This window comes from Ischnura elegans, chromosome X (assembly GCF_921293095.1).
Source record: "Ischnura elegans chromosome X, ioIscEleg1.1, whole genome shotgun sequence".
NCBI lineage: Eukaryota > Metazoa > Arthropoda > Insecta > Odonata > Coenagrionidae > Ischnura > Ischnura elegans.
Genome location: NC_060259.1, coordinates 114432753 through 114455747, shown reverse-complemented (window position 1 = coordinate 114455747; position 22995 = coordinate 114432753). Strand labels below are relative to the sequence as shown.

At 39.7% G+C, this 22995-nt stretch overlaps 1 protein-coding gene across 3 annotated transcripts in view; it reads right to left on the bottom strand.

The window, feature by feature from the left end:
• LOC124171895 (transcriptional adapter 3) overlaps positions 1–22995 on the bottom strand; it is a 159403-nt gene that overhangs the window by 30671 nt on the left and 105737 nt on the right. For all 3 annotated transcript variants that reach the window (XM_046551289.1, XM_046551291.1, XM_046551290.1), the window contains exon 9: positions 19620–19784. In XM_046551289.1, the coding sequence (XP_046407245.1) occupies positions 19620–19784 (165 nt within the window). The remainder of the gene's footprint in view (positions 1–19619; positions 19785–22995) is intronic.

Sequence of the window (22995 nt, the reverse complement as noted above, 5' to 3'; positions counted from 1 at the left end):
TTGACATTTATTTCCTAGCGTTAAATGCTTAAAATAAGTCAGAAATATGTCTTCTTTTGAAGCTTTTGATTTATGGTCTTCGTAATACGAACCCTGCGCAAGCTAGGGCCTTTTGTTTGATTTCTGAGAGGAGGAAAGCGTCGGAGGAGGGGCCAAGGTCTGATGGATGGAGGGGGTAGTGGATTGTGGGCATTGTGCTATGTAGTTACTATCCCATAGCACAGAGGTTCTAGTGGTGGGGTAAACCGGGGATTTTCAGATTTTTTTCACTCGATCAATTTTGGTTCCCTACGTCAAACTTTTTTCACTGCGCTAATCCGCTAATTTGATGTAGTTCATCAACTTGCCCAAAACGGAGCTGCATGCACTAAACGACTAGAGTTTTCTACATTTTTCCGAGTCAACTACCAACGACATTCGTACTACAGTATATGGCGCGAAATTCAAAGTATTCGAGGTATTCGATATTGTACCTTTAGCATAATTATTATCGAATACTTCGTAGTATTCGAGTATTTGCAAATACTATTCGCACATCTCTAGCCTCTCTTCTTCTCTACAGACTTTCAACAGAAATTAGTTATTTGCTTAGTCCTTTTTGTATAACTATTTATTTTACGATAATGGCACGACTAATTTTTAGTGCTTACATAACGAAAATGTTTTTTCTATATCAATGATACTTTGCATCTCTCATATATACTTAATTTTAAATACGATGGAGAAAGGCAAACATACACTAAATGAGGTTAAGGTACACCTTTTAGGGTATCATTTTTGGGGATTCATACAAGTGAACCAATAAATCACCTAAATATGCTGAGAAATGATAAAACTTGTGTTGTACGAAAAAAAATGAATGTTGATAACAACATTTCTCTCTTTATTTCTCCGATAATGGAAGATGCTTCTCCAGCCTTTCTTTGGTAGGAACCTTGCTCCTGTCGGCATAAAAGAAGAAAGACTTATTATAAAAACATGGCACCTCACTTCCGGCATCAATGGCCTTGATGACGAATTAAGTATTCCATTTTAATATCTGCAAACATTATGGAGCATGGCAGGAGGACGGAGAGCCTCAAAAGAAACTTCATATCATATCCTACGTAATTTATGATCGTAACTGAATCATAATGAAAATAACTTATTTTAAAACAAGGTACATTCACCTGACAATATGGAAGGAACCACAAATATTAACCTATGAAAGTTATTTTGGAAATGGGCTATGACCCTTGCTTGTCTGTTTTTCTTTCCACTGAGCGATAGGGGACATCACTAATGTCTGTTAGGTGGGCTGCCGTAAAAATTTCATAGGCGTTGAAAACAAATATCTATCTTATGTGTAGAAAATAGCATATAAGTGCATGTACGAGGCGCACCTTTTTTCCCAGAAATTGCAGTTGAAAATGAGGGCGTGCCTCTTACACAAACTTCTTATCTTCACCCTCCCCTTCACCGGTTGCAAGTCCAAGGGGAACTGAGTGGCCTTGGTTTTCAGTGTGAGTCAGTCATCTAAAACCCTGGGTCAAAAACAAGCGACAGGTAGGGGAGTTTCTCCCTTAGTGACGTATTTTTAAAATGCTCCTGTTTGCTTTTTTGTAAGCATCAATGCTGTCAGGTCGGTACCTCAGAGGTGAACATGGAAAAGATCACGTGGGGTTTTTCACTCCGGAGGGCGCACTAAATTTACTGCCTCCCTGAATGGGCATCCCGAGTCATTTATACTGCAAATTGTAATCACATATCAAATGTAGAAAAACACGTAGTTTTGAAGGACATACAGTGCAACCTCGATAAAACGTGACCCCACAGTGCTCAAATAAATACTCGCTAGAGCGAATTGTCGCTTTACTGCAGGTGGAGCAAATAATAGCCAATATAGTACACATTGCAAACAGTTATACAGGAACAGGAGTGGTGCGGCGACAGAGAAATTTCTATCCAATAAACGTAAGCATAAATCCAGACGAAAGGCGATGTTTTTTGCATCACTAAATTTCTTTACTTAACACATTCGCGTCGGGCCCTGCCGATAGGCGGCGTGCCGTGTTTTCCCAAGGATCGGCCGCCGCCTTTCGGCGTCTTGAAACACTGGTGATCCAAAATGAATTTTTTTTGGTCGCCCGCTCGTCACAGCTGTCTCCTGAATTTTACCCGGTCTTTAAATAGGACTATAGTATTTATACAATCTTGCAAGTCGCTATCTTCAAAAAAGTCGAGATAACTCTTCCTATGTAGCAAACCATCAGTTTGCCTTTTGGAGACACCTTTTGGCTGTGTGCATCGTACAATGTGCCTATTTTATTTTTGTTTTCGTGACATTGTCATTCAAGGCATATATATAAAGGGGAAACGGCAATCTCGTCCGCATAACTACTCGTCGTTTTCATTGGGTTACACGTATTACGACCGCTTTTAATTCATCACTGTTTTCACACTCCAGTTTGAGGATTTTTGAAGATTACAAAACAGGACATTACTGGAAAGACGGAGCATACATAAGGTAAGTACAATTTTAAAAATAAATGTAATTATTCTATTTATTGATATTATCTTTAGAATTCAACAATAGTATTTACTATTTATTCATAAAAAATGAATTTCTATTTGTTGCTGCTATACCGATAATGATTATGGTCTCGTTGTTTTCCGCAGGATAAATAAGAAGTTGCTTCATAAATACCATTCGCTTCGAATTACATAAAATACCTTCAAGTATACTTTTGATAAAACTTAGAACCAGCTCAATTGGTATGTACAACTTTATCTGAAATGTTTGATTTCAATGTTTACAGCAATAATGAGAAATAATTTAACCTTTTTCTTTATTTTACTCTAAGAAGACTTCATGGAGAATAAACCAAATTCATCAAGAAAGCGGACAAGGAGCGCACTTCATCACCCTGTGTCTATCTCCGACGAAGACATCGCTCGGTTCTTTGAGAGGGAAGAAGAAATTTCGGATGGAAGTGCAACAGATTCGGATTTTGATGTCTCCTCTGAAGATGAGGAAACCGACGAGAGCTCCGAGGATGATAGTGGTGCAAATGGCGATTGTCAGGCCTCAAGTGGTTCAGGTAAACGCATATCCCCGGCAGGATGGCAAACTGAACGGCCAGTTATCACTCCTATTGCTTTTACTGGAAATTCTGGACTCAAAATACGGCCTCATGTTTTAGATCCAATAGGATTCTTCATGCTCTTGGCAAACGATGAATTTTTCAACCACATAATTTCTGAAACAAGCATTTATGCCCAAAAATTGCAGAAAAAAAAATCAGTAGCTGATAAATCTAAAATGAAACCATGGAAAGACTTGACTAGAGGGGAGTTTGAAATATTTTTAGGGCTACTTTTTCATATGGGGCTTATCAGAATAAATAAAATTCAATATTATTGGTGAAAAGATAAGCTTTATGAATTTCCCACATTTTCAAAGGCCATGCCAAGAGACAGGTTCATGATCATTTTGCGGTGCCTACATTTTGGCCGTAACGCTCCTGATGGCGACCCTAAGCCAAGTGATCCACTCTACAAAATCTGCCCTCATTTGAATCTTATCCAGACCAATATGAAAAAAGTGTACTATCCTCAGAAACAACTTAGCTTAGATGAATCTATGGTACTTTGGAGGGGAAGACTATATTTCCGGCAGTACATAAAAAACAAGAGGCATAAATATGGTATTAAATTGTATATGCTAACGGAACCAAATGGGCTTGTTTTGAATTGCTTGGTTTACACGGGTTCCAAGGATCCAAATGTTGGGGGAGTTGGTCACTCAGAAAAAGTTGTACATTCACTTCTATCTGATTACACTAATGTTGGTCATGCTGTGTACATGGACAACTTCTATAACAGCTATAAATTGTCGCGAGAACTGCTGGGAAAGAAAATATATTCCACGGGAACTCTCCGAAACACTAGGAAAGGCAACCCTCATAATGTTGTGAATAAAAAATTGGCAAAAGGAGAAGTAGTGGGCCAATATACGAAAGAAGGAATTTTCATATGCAAATGGAAGGATAGAAGAGAAGTTTCAATGATTTCCTCGGAGCATTGTGGAGAGATGATAGAAGTAGCAAACAGAAGGGGTAAAATTTCTAAAAAACCAAGCGTTGTAGCTGAATACAACAAATTTATGGGGGGAATAGATAGGGCGGACCAGATTATTTCTTATTATCCAGTGGAGAGAAGAAGCCTGACAAGGAGAGGTCGCCAAAGTGATATTCGGGATCTGAATGACGATGTTATTTCCTGAAAGAATATAGGTAAGGTAGAAAAAGTGTCACAGCTTTCTTCCACATAGGCCCGGGTTCGAGAGATATTCGCATGTAAAGATTCCGCGCACCATGACTTCCTTCGACTACTCTCCCTCATACAGCAAGCGGCGTAGCCTAGTGGGTTATGGCACGAGGACGAGACATTTGATTTATACGATCGGGGTTCGAGTCCCAGTTGAGTCAAATTTTTTTCTTCCTTATTATGTTTTAAAATCACTGCTATAATTCATTCCTATTCCTTTATGTCAGTTACTTTGCTATCTTTTATTTTAATATTAGTTTACGAATTTTAAATAGTACTCCGAATGGTTTCCATTTCCACCCGCACTATGTCTTTGGTGGGTAAGATGTATCGCCAGAGTGAGGTGTTGGATTTAATTGTTCTAAGCACCTTCTTCCTTTCCTGTGTCTCTCCGGTCCTAGAATACTGCTGCCAAATCTGGTCTACGGCCCCACCTTCTTTATGAAAGCTCCCAGAAAGCCCTTTGAATTTTTTCCTTTCTATTGTCCGCTACCGCCACTTGCCTTTTCGTAACTTCTCCCTCAATAAGATTAGATCCTCTCTTGGCATTGCTACCTTAGCTGATCGCCATATCCTCAATGACCGGAGACTTTTCTTGAATATCATTAATTGCAAATACAGATCATCTGACCTTCTTTCTTTTTTCCGCTTCGCGTTCCTTCGTGCACGACGAGGTCGAGTGGCCTATTTCATATTTTCACCCCCCGCCTTTCTGTCTCCAAACGTTCTTCTCTATTCAGACTTCCTCCTTCCATTAACTCCTTTGCCGAATGTGTTCCAAATTTGATCCTTTTTTTCATACCTCATACATCTTGCTCCATCACTATCGTAATTTGTCCCCTATTCCTCACACCACCCGATAAAATTTACTATTCTTTGTTATTTATTTGTAAATACTGTTGAAATTTTTTTGTTCATTAATGGTTACGATGCTTTATATTATTAAATTGTTTCTCCTGTTATTGTTTATCCTCTCTAATTGGCCTCGTGCTGTTTTTGGACTGGATTAAATAAATAAATATATGATTACCACGCGAACTTGAGGACGCATATAACTACGCGTGAATTTCCAGGTAATGTGCTCATCCTCGACCAAGACATTGTTCCCTCAGCCTCTTCATATATTTATGATCTCAACTTATTCTTCTCACCAAATACACACAACCGGGTATCCGCATATTCAGTCACCAACCCTAGCCAGGTACCTCCCCTACCCATTATCGCCCGTCAAGTGCAATGACCCTGCGTCCCAACTGCCTGCTCAAGCCGTTCTGGAAGTCTTCTTTGTCTATCTTTCGCACACTTCTTCACACAGTTGGGCCCCTGATAGCTCATTGAGGGATTAGCAAGGGTCAACTGCGGAGGGAAGGTTGTCGGGGCGGAACTCTTTGAAGGGCACAAGAAGGTATGTCATAAAGGGGACAGGGTAGATGGAAGGACATTCTGTAGTTAGGGGCGATAAGATTTGTTTAGAAGACAGTGGGCGGGCAGTGGAGAAATCATAATGGAGGGAAAACCCAGTGGAAATGGCGTTATGAGTAAAGGAATGTTGAAGCGGAAAATCCCGTTTTGAACCTTTTTTCAGTGCTGGGAAGGGTTATTCTATTCATAGGGCAATGCATGCTAGTTGTTATTGGCCGTCTTTTTCGCCAGTTTATTTGTTTATGTAATTTGCCAAAATTTGTTTATGTAAAGTAACGGTTGGTAAACAAAAGAAAAAGATTCCTGGTCCTAAGTAAAGTCGTGTCCTGAATGTTCACACCGAATGTGTTAAACAACAACTATTCAAATATTTTATAAGCGCCGTACTGAATAAAAACCATGAAAAGCATTGCTTTGTCAATCATTATGCCAATGCACAACCGACGAAGCCATTTTTCTATGTACTTAACTAGTGCATTTACGTGATCATTCTATTACTTTTGTATTTTCCACTGAAAATTAAAAAAAAACGATAAACCTGTATCGCAGTTATTTAATGCCTCAAATGCATCCATTGGTGTATGTTTAATGTTCCTGTACGTTAAGCGGCATTTAAGTGAAATAACGTATTGCATTTGTTTCTGCTGACGAAAACGGTGGAAGGTTGTCTAATGATCCTGCCTCGGAAGACTTTTTCTATCATACAGTGCAACCTCGATAAAACGACACCCCACGGTGCACCAAATAATAGCCAATATACCTGTTGCGAACAGTTATACAGGAACAGGAGTGGTGCAGCGCCAGATAAATTTCTATCCGATAAACGTAAGCATAAATCCAGACGAAAGGTGATGTTTTTTTTGCATCACTAAATTTCCTTACTCAAACAACGACTTCCTATTCAAACAATTTATAAGCCCCGCACTGAATAAAAATCATGCAAAGCATTGTTTTGTCAATCGTTATGCCAATGCACAACCGACGAAGCCATTTTTCTATGCACTTAATTAGTGCATTTACGTAATCATTCTATTATTTTGGTATTTTCCACTGAAAATTCAAAAATTAACTAATAAAACTGTATCGCGGTTATTTAATGCCGCAAATGTTTCCATTCGTGTATGTTTATCGTTCCTGTACATTAAGCGGCAGTGAAGTGAAATGACATATTGCATTTGTTTCTGCAGTCGAAAACGGTGGAAGGTTGTATAACGTTCCTGCCTTGGAAGACATTTTCTATCAGATAATATAATATCTTCATTATCTAAGGTAAAAAGTTTGCTAAGCTTGATTATGATGTGATTAAAATTGCCGTGGTTAAAAAAAAGTTCCTTTTTGAGTGTTACGCTCGCGACGTATTTGAAATAATACACCGAGTTTACCACGGCACTGCAAACAAGTCAGTTGTTCTGTGAGTTCTTCCAGCGGCCACCAGGGGATGCTCGGCTACCCACGTGATGGAAGAGAGCGCCAGTAGGATTCCGACCATTGACGCGAATAGTTCACTCTTGTGAATCCGCAACGGAGAATAAATACGTACATTCGGACAATTCACGCTCAGTATCATTGCATCGTACATCCTACATCATCGCTAAGGCGCATTACATACCTTAAGAGGCATCATTGCAAGAAATACCCCGTACTGCAAGGATTTTGTCGGGGAGTAGGATGTAAAAAAAGTCCCGTTTCGTCTATGTTATATCACGCGGGGAATACTCCTTAAGATACTTATGATCGGAGTCCTTTCTTCCACGACTTCGGGTTTACACCGCAGGCATCACCAGCAATTATGAGGGGAGATAACGCTTTGGTGCTTTGCATTAGTATAATAAACCTTCCGCTCTCTTAAAATTCTCGATTCGCAATCCATCCCTGAAATACTCCGCTTTAGGCTTAGGCATAGCGTCTTTCTCAGAAGTTCCCGCAGATTGGAGTTGGCAAAACCACCCGAACAAAGCTCCTTCTAACTCTTCATCGTCTGCATTCCTTGGGCGCTTTTGTTTTTTTTTAATTGTGAAGAGCGAATAGGAAGGTAAATTAATTTGGACACTCTCATAGTACTCCTTTATTTTTATTTACTCGCTTAGACGTGTTTGGTGTTTTTTGGCCATGTTGTCTGCCATTAAATACTTTCTATTCATGCAACTCATGGTGCGGGTATGCTGCCGCCCGAGGAACAAAAGAAGATCAAGCATTTTCGAATGCTAATGCCACAATATTTTAACCAAAATTAACTACTTATTTATCGAACGACAGTTTACCACATAAATTTGAGACTGAGCACTCCATTAACTTCATTTCTAACAGATCGCTAGCAATTACATAGATTTAGGAGTCTTGATGTAAGTTTTTCCGGCGGTGAAACCCTCGCTATGGTGAGAGCCAACACCAAAAGGGCCTCGTAAAAACGAAATTTTTAACATGCTTATTATAGGATCAATTGACGGTGCATCGGCTATCTCTCGTAATAGCGGGAGTGTCGCTATAGCCTGTACTCGCTTTAACGAGGTTCCACTGTATAATGTACTGTCTTCGATATCTATGGTAAAAAGTTTGCATCAGCATGCAAAATGATGCGATTAAAATTGCCGTTGTTAAAAAAAGTTCTTTTAGAGTGTTATGGTCGCGACGTCTTTGAAATAATACACAGAGTTTACCACGGCACTGCAATAAAAACGATTTGAATTCAAATTGGTAATATTAGAAAAGATATTGACGTGATATTATTGCACGAAAAAATTTAACGCATGTATTATGCTGATGTCACTTAAGTAAAACAAAAGCAAGATACAAGAAACTACGACGAATATAACTCACATGGGTAATATTTGCCACAAAGAAACGGAAAGGACCAGAAGGCCAAAAAAAACTTACGAGCATGAATTTATTAATTTAACGATCGCAATAATGACTGAGAAACATGAAAAAGGAATGCAGAATTTTTAAATTAAATAAACTAAAAGAGCAGCATCAGCTCTTCACATATGACATCTGTGGCAGCGCTGAATGCAAATGACGTGGCTCCAAACGTGAGTCAGTTGTTCTGGGAGGTCTTCCAGCGGCCACCAGGGGATGCTCGGCCGCCGGGTGACGGAAGAGAGCGCCACTACGACTCCGACCACTGATGCGAATAGTTAACCCTTGTGAATAGTACATTGTGATCGTGACTATTACTTGTAACCGCTACAAGGAATAAATACGTCCATCTGGACAATTCACGCTGAGTATCAATGTACCGTACATCCTACATCATCGCTAAGGCACACTTACTACCTCTAGAAGCCTCTATCCCCTTTCTCAGAAGTTCCTGCAGATTGAAGTGGGTCAAACCACCCGATACAAAGCTTCTTCTAACTCTTCATGGTCTGCATTCCTTGGGCACTTGTTTTTTTTATTGCGAAGAGCGCATAGGAATATAAATTAATCACGCCACTCCCACATTACTCTATTATTTTCTTGCTTCGGCGTGCTTGGTGTTTTTGGCCATGGTGTCTGCCATCAAATACTTTCACGCAACTCACGGACACGCGGGTATGCTCACGACTGCTCTTTGCCACCCGAGGAACAATATAAGATCAAGCATTCGCGAATATTAATGCTACAATATTTTCACCACGATGAACTACTTAATTATCCAACGACAGTTTACTACATGAATTTGAGACTGAGCATACCATGTTAACTTCATTTCTCACAGATCGCAAGAAATTACGGAGATTAGGGACTTTTGGTGAAGGTTTTCCAGGGATGGAAACTCTCGCTAAGGCGAGTGCCAACACCAAAAGGGCATCGTAAAAACGAATTTTTTAACGTGCTTATTATAGGGTCCATTCATGGTGCCTCAGCTATCTCTCGTAATGGCAGGGGTCTCGCAATAGCCCGTACAGGCATCCCCCGAGTTACGTATGCCTCGACTTACGTACATCCGTACTTACGTAAGTGATAATCGAACTTTAAGTGATTACGTTCATTTTCGAATGCGAGCGCGATGAAGTAGATATTCGCTCGTATACCCAATGGCAGAAAAAATTTCGAATAGTTATCGAGTTTTTTATGTGCTAAACAAAACAAAGTGACCCATTTTTATCATTCCTCGAAGGAATTTTCATTAATTTCTGTAGAAAATCGCTTATAAACCCCAAGTCAATAAACAACGTGAAAATTTGCAGTTTTAGCGATGGAAGTGGTTGCGCTCACTTCTGTACGATACAGCTTGTTACACAGCATACACACCCAAACTCCGACTTTCAAATATTTAAAAATTGTATCCTTAAGTTTGGACATTTCCATCTGTGGAATTAAAAGAAAATAAAGTTCGAGGAGAAATCTTTATTGCGGAAAGGAATTGGTTAGTACCCACGTAAAGGAATTGAAATTCTGAGCGTTGGCAAAGAACGCTGCGAAAAAGTGAAGAAAAAGTTGACACACAACATTAATTGCGTACTTATTTACATGTTTCTGGCGACTGGGTTGCCACGTAGTATTTTGCAAAGATTTTATTAAGCTGCATTTTTTTGTTCTCTCATATTGCGCGCCAATATAAATGAATACTACGTCATTGAAAGCTTTTCCCCACTAACTTTGTTGCAAGTTAATGACGGAGTTGGCTGCATAAAAGCTCACTTTTAATTAGCTTCATGCATTCGAAATACTCTTCGATGTTTCCAACGAAGTAAATATTCAAATGATGATATTTTCACGTCAATTTATTGAGATATGAGAGAATGAAAGTATATTTGCGTGCGTGAAAGATTACTGTGACAATGAAACCGCCAGATTCATCAATCAACGTAATATATAAAAGGCAGAAGATATAATGATTATAGGTAAGTATTGAAAGCAAACTATGGGCCCTTAGTTCGCAGTATAACATAATGAATCAATTTACGTATTCAGTTTAGTAATGTAGCGTTGAGATACCGTACTTTCCCAAATCCACGCGATCGGTCAACTCTGGGAATAATATTACGCATTTTGATTGGCAATGCTCGAGATGCAACTCTCAATATATATTAATGTTTATTGATTTTGTATCTAATAACGTAAGAATACGCGGAAGAGTTAATGAATATCGCAGTGAACTGAATGAAACTTCACCGAGAATTTACCGCGCATTTCTCTGCTAAGAATTCACCCCACCGATCGAAATCTCTGAAGTACTAACACAGAATGTTCGACTTACGTAAATTTCGACTTACGCAGAGTCTCCCGGAACGCATCCCTTACGTAACTCGGGGGATGCCTGTACTCGCTTTAACGAGGTTCCACTGTACCTGGTTAATAGTCAACATCTGTATTGCTGAGTAATTTCCATTACACTGATGACCTGATTTTTCAAAAATCATCTTCAGATGCTAATATGAGGATTATTGCCACTGAAAATTATATTGGCATCAAAATCTGCAGTTTAAAAAATTCTAATGAGTGTGTACATTGTTGGACTAAATGGTGGATAGAAGAAATTGGCAATGCTTATAAGTAAAGAGTGCTGAAGAAGAGGTCGAGGGGAAGGAGCGCGAGTACCATATAAGCGTGTGTAAGAGGCGCACCCCTATTTTGAGCATCGAAGCTATGAAGAAAATATTTTGCAGCATTTTTTTATACTATCGCGCGGTGTTGCAGACGTATGCCTGGAATTTCGATAGTTATCGAAATTTCCTCTTTTAATACTAATTGAAAGAGGAAATTTTGTTAACTGCGGCGGTAATAGCGGCATAAGAGGGAATAGAAAAGAGTTCCCATCCTCTCTTCGCATACACCGTTGCTCTATGATGCTTGTCCTATTCACGAACAATTTTGGTTAAATGCTCTCGCAGGAGTATTGCAATAGAATTGCTGCTGTGGAAATTTTAAGGTAAAACACGACAGGCACATAGCATGAACCTTCCCAAGAACTTGGACAACAATCTGGGCAATCTCAGCGCCGTAGGATAATAACCACGTCGTAGATTTAACGGAGCCGCACTCGGCCCTCCATCAGCCAATGCCTCTGCTGTTTTTTTTCCTTTCCGAGACCCCACAGGAAAATAGGAAAATATCAAGTTACAGGGGAACAACGGAAACGTGTTTCATCCCTACCCCGTCTCACCAACTGACCTCGATCGATCTCCCAGTTTCTGGAGGCCAAATGCTAGGCGAGTCATCTACTGAGCCCGAAGATATCTCGATAGCTTTCAATAATTGTATGACACGCACGAGGTTCAAAAAAAGAAAGAGATCTAACGCGACGCATATCTGACAGAATTTAAATTTTTTAAGCTCTAATTGATTGACACAAAGATTTATAGTTAAAACAAGGCTACTATTATTCAACAAAATCCAAACAGCACAATTTTGGAAGAAACAAGTGTAGCATAAGCTTATTCAAACAAGACAAGACGGACTGGAAACTTTAGGCAACGCAAACTGCGTATATCACATTGCTGCGCCTTCGCCCCTTCGCTTTGAAGGCAACGATGTCACATGCAAGATCGGACGTGTTCTTCCCGTGCTCCTTCGATCATAGCCTCGTAGCTTTGAAGACGGAGGGATCGCGCTCCTTCCCCTCAACCTCTCCTTCCGCGCTCTTCACTTATAAGCATTTCTGATTTCTTCTATCCACACTTTAGTCCAACAATGAACACACTCGTTCGAATTTTTTTAAAGCGCAGGTATTGACACCAATATAATTTTCAGTCGCAATAATCCTCATATTAGCGTCTGAAGATGAGTTTTGAAAAATCAGGTCCTCAGCTTAATGAAAATTACTCGGCAAGGCAGATATTGACTATTAACCAGGTATGTCCTTCACGTTGTCCTTCATGTTTCTCTACGTTTGATAAGCGATTACTATACGCAGTATAAATGCCGCGGGATACCCACTCGTGGCAGTAAATTTAGTGCGCCCTCCGGAGCGAAAATCCCTGCGTGATCTTTTCCATGTTCACCTCTGGGGTGCTGACGTGACGGCGCTATGCTTACAAAAAAGCAAACAGGAGCATTTTAAAAATAGGTCACTAAGGGAGAAACTACCCGGCCTGCCGCTTGTTTTTGACCTAGGGTTTCAGATGACTGACTCACACTGAAAACCAAGGCCACTCAGTTCCCCTTTGACTTTCGACTGGTGAAGGGGAGGGGGGAAGATAAGAAGTTTGTGTAAGAGGCGCACCCTCATTTTCGGTTGCAATTTCTGGGAAAAAAGGTGCGCCTCTTACACACGCTTACACGGTAATTCAAGCAACGAGGCTATGAGCGAAGAAGCAAGGGAAGAACACGTCTGATCTTGCATGTGACGTCATTGCCTTCAAAGTGAAGGGGTGAAGGCGCAGCAATGTGATATACGCAGTTTGCGTTGCCTTAAGTTTCCAGTCCGTATCGTCCTGTTTGAATGCGCTTATGCTACGCTTGGTTCTTCCGAAATTGTGCTGTTTGGACTATGTTGAATATTAGTAGCCTTGTTTTAACTATTAGCCTTCGTTTCAATCAATTAGATCTCAAAAAACTTAAATGCTGTCAGATATATGCCTCTTTAGGTCTCATTCTTTTTAGAAGCTCGTGCGTGTCTTACAATTGCTGAAAGCTATCGAGATATCTTTGAGCTCAGTAGGTGACTCACCTAGCATTTGGCCTTCAGAAACTAGGAGAATTGAATCTGGTAGACCTAAAGAGGTCAGTTGGTGAGATGGGTTAGGGATGAAGCACGTTTCCATTGTTCCCCTGTAACTTGATATGTATTTTCCTATTTTCCTGTGGGGTCTCGGAAAGGAAAAAAAAACGGCAGAGGCATTGGCTGATGGAGGGCCGAGTGTGGTTCCGTGAAATCTACGTTGTGGTTATTATCCTACAGCACTGAGATTCCCACGACTGTTGTCCAATCTCTTGGGAATATTCATGCTATGTGCCTGTCGTATTTTGCCTTAATTTTTTCCACAGCTGCAATCCTTTTGCAAGACTCTTGCGAGAGCTTTTAAACAAAATTGTTCCTGAGTAGAACAAGCATCGTAGAGCAACGGTGTATGTGAAGAGAGATCGGAACTCTTTCTACTCCCTCTTATGGGACATTGCATTCACGAAAGCATTGATTTAAAATTTCGGATTCAGATTCAATTTCTTCGACTAATTTAGATCCAGAGTATAAGGTGAAGGGCATTATCCGTGGATATTTGGATCCGAGGTACCAGATCCAACCATGCCTAGTAAGGATCATAAGGTTAAGACTACAAGTGAATACATACTTATCTCCGAGCGCCATACATACTGTGTAAATTTAGCTGAAAAAATGCCACTATTACCGCTGCAGTTATCAAAATTTCCTCTTTCAAATAGTATTGAAAGAGGCGATTTCGAGAACTGTCGAAAGTCCAGGCATAGGTCTGCAACACCGTGCGATATGATAAAGAAAATGCAGCAAAATTTTTTTCTTTAGCTTTGATGCTCAAAATAGGGGTGCGCCTCTTACACGTGCTTAAAAGGTAGTTGCTATTCGCTACTGACCACAAAATTCTCAGATTAAATTCTTGTACAAATATTTTCAAGATGTTCTTTACCGCTAAGATCAATGATATTCAAATTGAAAGAATGGGAATTTTAGGGTCGTATGATTTTATAACGATCCTTCACAGCATAAAATCAATAAGAAAGAGCATTTTTTAAAAATATTCCACCTTAAATAGCCACTGAAATCTTTAAACAAGGCCAATAAAGACAGAAAAATGGTGGTGCCAGCAAAAGCAAACATTTTTCCATGACTTATTAAGAATGTTTCAAATTATGAAACTTGATATTATGAAGTGCCTATTTTCCGTCCCGCCTACTTTGTTTAATCGAGAGTTTACTGTATATTGGCTGCATTGAGTTTTTTTCACAATACAGTGAGTCCTCGTTCTACGTCACCCCGTTTAACGTCATTTCGCGATAACGTCACAAAAATTTTGGTACCGTCATTCGTTTATCGCACCTACGCTTCGCGATAACGTCATGTCTTTTAAATTTCGCGCGAAAAAAAAGGCGAAGCGGCGGGCGTTGCAGGTTGTTCGTTTTGTGGGCGGTAATACAGTCAGTCTAAGTAAAGTGTAAAACGGTGTGTTTACTCTTAATTGCGATTACGGTTTTAGCAAAAATTTCTGCAAAATAAATTCTTGCGTAGGTGGGCAAGGTTTTACTTGACAATGGTTTTCAGGAACATAAAAAGTGGTTTCAAGGCATTATTCCGTGTAGAACTCGGAGTTTTTGTCGTCACTTTTTTTGCCGAGTTCACAATAATTTTGGTTCCTGTAACTGCGACGATGTTTCAGCGATGATAATGCCCAAGTGACGCTCGCCCGGGCGACCACCATAGCGAGGCCGAAAAGCAAATGCTGGAAGATACAAAAATGGAGATGGATTTACGTCACTGCTGCTATTGCCGTCGATGAAGACAGGAACTCGTATTCATGCGATAGTTCGGCATTCCCACCGTAAAAAATGCCCCAGATATTATACGCTAACATTTTTTTTGCGAAGGAATTGTGAGGTCTAGGAGCCGATATTCACTTTTTACATTGTTTCTTATGGGATATTATGCTTTGATTAACGTCATTTCGTTTATCGTCACATTTTTCAGGAACGGTAAGTGACGTTAAACGAGGACTTACTGTACATAATTTTCCAGAGATCTCCAAAACTTGTTATAATGGACTTCTAATGTATATTGATGACGAATATAACACCTTTTTGTGTTTAATTTTGAATAAAGGTATCAGTATTAATATTATTATCTCTGAGGTAATGAAGTTAGATGATCACTTCTGAGTAAGGTCTGTGAATTTCGCGAGACGCGATATCGCGAAATAACACGAAATAATGCAAAATTGGTAAATAAAAATGAAATTTTGCGTTTTTTGCAATTTTAGGTGGATTAGCGAAAAAATCACATCTAATGATTCATAATCCATTGTTTAACACTAGAATGCTGGGAAATTGGCATACCCCCAGAATGCTGGGAGGGTGTCATTTTGACACCCATGTTCTTATAGCGGTGTTATGTTGCAGATTATTTTTTTCTTAATCGGTAGTGTTAAAGCGTCACCCTCATTGTAATATTTGTTTTGGGTTCCTCAATATTTTCAAAAAAATATTATTTTTAAGAGATTTCCACTAAAGTAAAAAAATTTCATGCCAAAAAATCTGTTCTCTTGGGTTGCGGCATCTATTTTTGCATCTGGTTTTCTTCTTCGAATGTGGAAATTTGCTTTTAAGATGAAAATTTGAAAACAATAAATAAATTACGACTATTTAACTACAAAATTGTGTAAAAGAGAACTCAAAAACTTTGTTAAAACAAAAAAACTTTGTAAAAACACAAAAAGAAATGGAATACTTTTTTGTACAGACTTCCAAAAAGCTTTATCTAAATTGCAGATTCTTTACATTTTTGGCACTTTCGCACTGTTTTGGCTGCAAATACTGACTTTTTACACAGCTTACAAAACCAACAGTTCTGTGAAATTCGTGCGTAGGTTTCCGCGGCGTTGTTCACGATGACTGCTAATTTCCGGGTTCTTCAGCCGCGTCTGTCGTTTTTGGTTGACAACAGTTTCGGAAGCCATCCTGCTTCCGTCTTCAGGTCGAAGGTGAGAAGTTTTCATTTTTTGCCGTCTTATATAGCACTGGCCGATCTCCTCCTGTGCGCTGATTGGTCAGAACTCTCTTCCAAACGTTGCTGATTGGGTAGCCGTTGTCCCTGTTAATATTTTGTCTTTTGTAAATTTCAATTGCTTCCCTGATTTGCCTTGGGTAGTAGCGACTCTCTTTTGCCACTATCTTCGCTTTTTCGTATTCAATGTTATGGCCGGCCTCACTCCAAACATGCTCTGCAATGGCTGACAAGTGCAGTTGTTTTTTTATTGGTAGCTCTCACATGCTCCTTCATCCTTGTCGCCATTCCTCGGCATGTTTCGCCAACATATGACTTTCCGCAGGAGCATGGCACTGTGTACACGCGTGTACCAAACCAAAAACGACAGACGCGGCTGAAGAACCCGGAAATTAGCAGTCATCGCCAACAGTTCTGTTTTTATTGCATTTTATTATTGCAGCTTGACAGTTTCTAGTCCGTTCCAGTTCAGTTTCGGGCAATTTCTTAGAGTTGTCACTAATGCCAACATGAGGGCAAAGAGAGCTTAGACCAAGAACAATTTTTTTCGGTTTTCCCTGATAAACGGTAAGTGTTACGTAACAATTTTTGCACAATTTATTTTAATACAACTCTTCCCGAGACACTTTTATTTCAGCAGTGATAACCTTCTTTCTCTTATTTATGGAACCCGAAAGGCTTGTACCCTTTGTTTCGAGTAAAACCAAGCAAAGTGATGTAAAATTGGCCAGCAGTGACATTTCTGCTCTTGGTCAAGTAGGGCCGCATACATTTCAATACAGCATGATCTGAAAAGCAATCGCCAGGTAGACGAGAGTCGTCCTTGCCAAGGTAATGGAATCCGTTTATCAAATTATTACTGTCCTTAACCACTACAAGCCAGTATTTTTCCCCATATTTATCAGTCTTGATGATGGCACTGCATAGAGGTGTTACGCCAGAGCAAATTATTGCAATAGCAAATGATATTCCTGTCTTTAATGCCATGAACTGCGAGAATGGGTATCTAGCTTTGTTTGGAAACAACTGTTCGTCAAAGGTTATGTGTAGCCCAGGGTATGGTTCCACAGCATGGCCATCTCCTTCTCTGTTAGGGTCTTGAACGAGAAGGCGTCGTTGCTTTGAAGCTCGGCCAGCGCCCCTTCCACGTCGGCGCTCAACCTCACGACTACGTATAAATTTCTTCTGTTCGATTACCAGTTCTGATCCAGGTTCGTCTAGAAACACAATGAGGAACACATCGCTAATACCGTACATAGTAGTAGATAAAATAACTTAATCGTGTGTACATTCTAAGATGTTTATCTTTCGTAACTGAAGTACTACAATGCAAACCAAACAAAGCTATACCCATTCACGAAGTTCATGGCATCAAAGACAGAAATATATTTTACCATTGCAATAATTTGCTCTGGCGTAAAAAGTCTATGGAGAGCCATTATCAGGACCGAACTACCGATGTAAGTCGAGAAGCACGTCTCGACAGGTCATGACACGCCAGCGAGCCAGTCTGCCAAACTCCGCACCAGGCAGCCAAACACAGAGGCTCGGCAGCAGCCAACTGCATTGTTGCACGCATTACTACACTTGTGTTTCACGGCAAATAAGTGTCGTCGCGGTAAAATTTGGCTGGTTTAGAGGAAATCACTCTCAAATAGAGCGCAATATACTTACCTCACATGCTAATAAATTTTCTAAAAAATGATAAACAGCTGATATTTATTGAAATTATGTAAAAAATAAACAATCATGAAGGTAATGTACTATTCTAAAATACTAATTTAGATAGTAATAATCAAACCGCATCCCACGAAACACCTAAACCGAACGAAGACATGATGAAATACATTGGGTGTCAAAATGACACTCTCCGGCATTCTAGTCATTCTCCTTATTAGCGGACGGATCGTCGAAAATTGGGCTCTCCACTGAGCAACAATGCAAAAAAATCATTTCGACATTGGCCAAATCTATCATCTAATTCTTCAGGTGAGAAAGCATCTCATTCTAGATGTTTCAGAATCGATAAATGGGAAATAATTTTTCAAGTTTCTTTGAATCCGATTATGTTTTGTTATGTGTGCTTCTGTCACTGCCTTACCTGACCGACTGGCAACAGCTGTAATCAAAACTATGCGATTTTGTTGTATCTGGCTGCTGTCCTACCTTCCCTCAACACCTGGGTGATAGGTATCGAAAGGGAACCCACGACATGAAACATTTTGGCAAATTTGTAAGTTATACAGTACTATGGTTATACCCTAGCTACCCAGCACTCAGTTTGAAAACACCATCATGATAGGTTGTGTTTTGCTGCTGCACTATTTTTTTTATTGTAGTTCCAGCTTTAAATATCGAACGAAGGATAGGAATTTTAAAATGCCAAAAGCTAGTGATACTGTTCACACCAGGGCAAGTGAATTCAGTTCAGAAGGATTTTATGTGAAAGACAGAATATTACTGTGTAAAGTTTACGATAAAAGATTTGAATTTGACAGATGTGACACTTTTTTAAAGAGCATCAGTAGCAATACACATATATGTGCGAAAGAAAGGGGACCCGCAAAATGACAGCTATCATTTGAACATGCAGTCACTCAGTCAAAGAAAGCAAAGGAGGAGCTTGTTGTTGCTACTACAGAAGCATTTTTAAAGGCTTTATTTAGTGTAGAGAAACTTGACAATCCAAAAATTCTGGAATGGCTCTCGAAGTATACACATACAAGGTAGAGGGGATTTGCCGTTTGCCAATCGTATTCTCCAAGACTACATACTTGAACCATTCATATATGTACCTTGAACCAATATAACATGAACCACTTCTTTCATTTAGTTTTGTCACAAATTTTGCGCAATCAAAATTGTGTTAAATGTTATGTAAAATGCTTGATAAAAGTATAAGTATTCATGAAATTTGCAGCAAAAAATAATACAACGCCTATAAATGTGGGAAATTTGTTGCATTAAAACAACACCGCCAAAATTTTCTATAACACCGAAATCACATAGTTTTAAAGCCAATTTTAGCAAAAAATAAAACCACTTTCAAGGACCTCTACTTCTGAGCTATTACTTGACATTTCCTTGAAATGACGTGGAAACGTGAGAGCTTGATCCAGGCACCAGTCACAGCCCCAGTCAGTTTTATCTATGCCACCCACATCTCAGCTCTCTTTTTACACCAACTTTCTCAAAATGATGTTAATGTTACCTTTTTAGAAAATAAGGCTCATGCTAGACAGGGACTTCGACAAGGGACTTCATACACTTTCCTTACCTCATCATCCACTATTTTTAGCTTCTTCTTCAGTTCTTGACGAGGTAACTGCTCCCTGGCCATGTGTAATACTTGTTTCAGCATTTTACAATTGTACGCTGTTATAGCTGCCAACTCAGACTGCACCCGGTTGATTTCACACATGATTTCATCATTTTGTGGAGCCTGAAGTAGACAACAAAGAAAGTTAGCTGTGCCGTTAACGGGCATATATTCAGTATAACTCCCTGAAATTTTGTTTTCCCACCTTTTATTAGGTGCATTGTAAAAAACTTACTAATTTTGACCAAATTTAGCAAATACCCTTCATTTGAATATTTAACAAAAACCTTAGAGCTATTTTGCAATACATGAAACTATATATACAAAATATTGCAAAGTTATAAAATTAGAATTTAATGAAAGCATCTTGGTGTTAGGTGATACATCACTGGAAGTAAAGAAGATAAAAATACAGCAGACTCCCGAATATCAGGCTGTGGCTTATCCGTGCATGAATTTTACACTTCTTTGATGTTTTCCCTGATCCTTTTTAAAAAGATTAATCGGACACAAAAGCCCAGGATTTTTGCATTTCAATGCAGGGCTACAACGGGCTCATTAAGTAAACTCTCGATTATACGAAGTCAGTGGGACCGGGAAATTGGCACTTCGTAAAATCGAGTTTCGTAATTTCAAACCTTGTTCATAGGTCACGAAAAAACGTTCGCTTTTGTTTCTTCCGCCCTTTTTTGTCTTTAGTGGCCTTATTTAAATGCTTTCGGTGGTTATTCTTGGTATTAATCATAGAATAGGCTTTTTGTTATCGATTATGCTGTGAAAGATCGTTAAATAATTATACCGCCATAAATTTCCCATTTCTTGTACATACTTCAATATCAACGATCGCTTAAGAAATTCCCGACCAGTTTAAAAAACGTAATCAAATAATGTCATATATCATAATATATCAAAATCAAAATATATCATAAGAATTTAATGTCATAAATTAGTGGTTAGGAGCGAATAGGAACTATTAAGTAAGCGTAAGATAGATATTTGTTTCCAGCACCCACGGAAATATAAGCTGCAGCCGGCCTAACCATACTTCAAGGGCCTAACCGCTATTTATGTCGCCCTCTATCGCTCAGTGACGAGAAAAAAAAAAGAATAACGAGGGCCTTAACCCATTTCCAAAATAACCTTCGTAAGTTAATATTTCGAGTTACTCCGTAATTTCAGCTGAATGTGCTGTATATCTTTTAATTAGTTATTTTCATTGAGATTCACTTACGATCATAAATTACGTAGAATATGATTATCTTCTGGCGAATATTTGAAGTAATTTCTGTTTGAGTTCTCCGTCCGGCTATTGTGCTCCATCATCTTTGCAGACGTTGCTATGAAAGGCTTTATTCTTCATCAGGACCATATTCTTCACACTGGGTGTGAAGTGCTATGTTCATATAGTATGTCTCTCTTCTTTTATGCCGACAGGAGCAAGGATCCAACCGGAAAACGACAGGAGAAACATCTTCCATAATCGGAGAAGTAAAGAGAGAAACCTTTTTATCCACAGTGATTGTTTTCCTACAAGAGACGTTTCATCATTTCTCAACGTGTGTGAAGTATTGGTTCACTTGCGTGAATTCCCAAAAATGACACACAAAAACCTGTACCTTCACCTCATTTAGTTTTCGTGTTCCTTTCTCCGCCGTATTGAAAGTTATGCAAAGGATCATTGACATAGAGAAAAGATTTTCTTAGTTTTAGAACTAAAAAATAGTTGCGCCATAATCGTAAATAAATATAGTGTGGAAAGAGCAAAGATAATAATTTAAATTGAAAAGTCAGCAGAGAAGAAGAGAGGAAATTATAAGCACGGCACCATTTCCCCGATAGTGGAAGATTCTTCTTCAGCCTCTTTCCGGTTAAAAATTTCCCCCGTTGCAGGTAAAGATGAACCATGCCATTCTCCACAGTCAGAGAACGCTCCAGTGGGGGGGGGGGGGGGGGGTTGAATAAGAGTGAAATGAGGAAAGAAATGTGATCAGCATAACGAGGGGTGAAGGGGCAGGAGAAAGAAGGGTTGGGAAAGGGCCTTCAGCTCTGCCTCAGTCTATGTTTGGGGGGCGTATATTTTTTTCGACGCACTCAAGCTCAGTCACCTAAGGGAGGGAGTGAATGGGAAATGCTGGGGAAGGAGGGGTTTGGGATGCGTAAGGTGGGTGTCAGCAAGATCAGCAGAAAGCCGCAGGAGGGAGTAAACAAAGACTTGGGAAAGAAAGATCTCTCGGCATGGGAGAACTGGGAGGCGCGCGAGAGGAAAGTTCATGGTTAGAGTTAGAAGTGCGTCTTCATTACGATTAGCCTGAAAAATAAGTTGGTGGTAAATAGAGCCCAATACTTAAGATATTTAAGTAGTTTATTCAGGAAGGTTAATACCTATAGACATGAAAATGTATTACCCAGAAAAATCCGTTTTTTTTTTTCTTTTTGCCCTTCTCCATCGCCGCTTCCACCATGGTTTCTCACTTGCATAAATGGGAATTAAATTAGGGATCTAAATCGTTAGCTAGATCAACACATCTTAATGTTTGGAGGGCAGCGTATACTTCTTTTTTATTTGGTGAAATTACTTCCTCACTTTCATCTTCGTCGTCACTGCTATTATGACTAGTCCCGGCCGCTGCTTCATCCGACGTAGGTACCGGCGTCGCATAGTCGCAAGCCTGGATATCACCATCTAGGGCAATATAATCGTTTGATGTTGCGCGCTGTGCTCATCCTGCTTTGTCCAAGTATTTTTCAAAATCATCTTTTAAGCCTCTAATCTCCTCCGCGATTTCATCCACTGCAGCTTCCTGAAGGTATAACGTAACGAATCAACGATAGCCGTGATATTATAGCGGTAGAATAGGGTAGTTTCCTTCATCAAAGAAAACGAAAGGCATTGATTGCGATTCGTTACCCACCATTAGTGTATTCATAATATATAAATTACTTTGGTTTAGAAATACCGGTTTAGACGAATGTCAATGGTCCATTTTTATCCTCATTTGAAATCGGCCAGATTGGTGCCCACGCGATGCCACTCCACGTGACGTTACAGGGACCTAGTTTCTATACGAGTAGATAGGAGCAGAGAGGAGAAGAGAGGGCCAGCCTTTATGGGGAAAAGGATATACATTTGTTGTTGTGAATTGCTGTCGAGAGAGGGCAGTGGCGTACTCTCGCACGGGTAAGCTGACCTTGGGTCCTCTCCCTCCCTTCTTTCCCCTCACTGTTTGACGGGGGGACACTCGTGACATTCGACACCTCGGTCCGACGGGAGACGAAATCAGATCGGGCTGTGTGAGGGAGAGAGCTGTTGGGACAAAAGAAGCATGGATAGGAG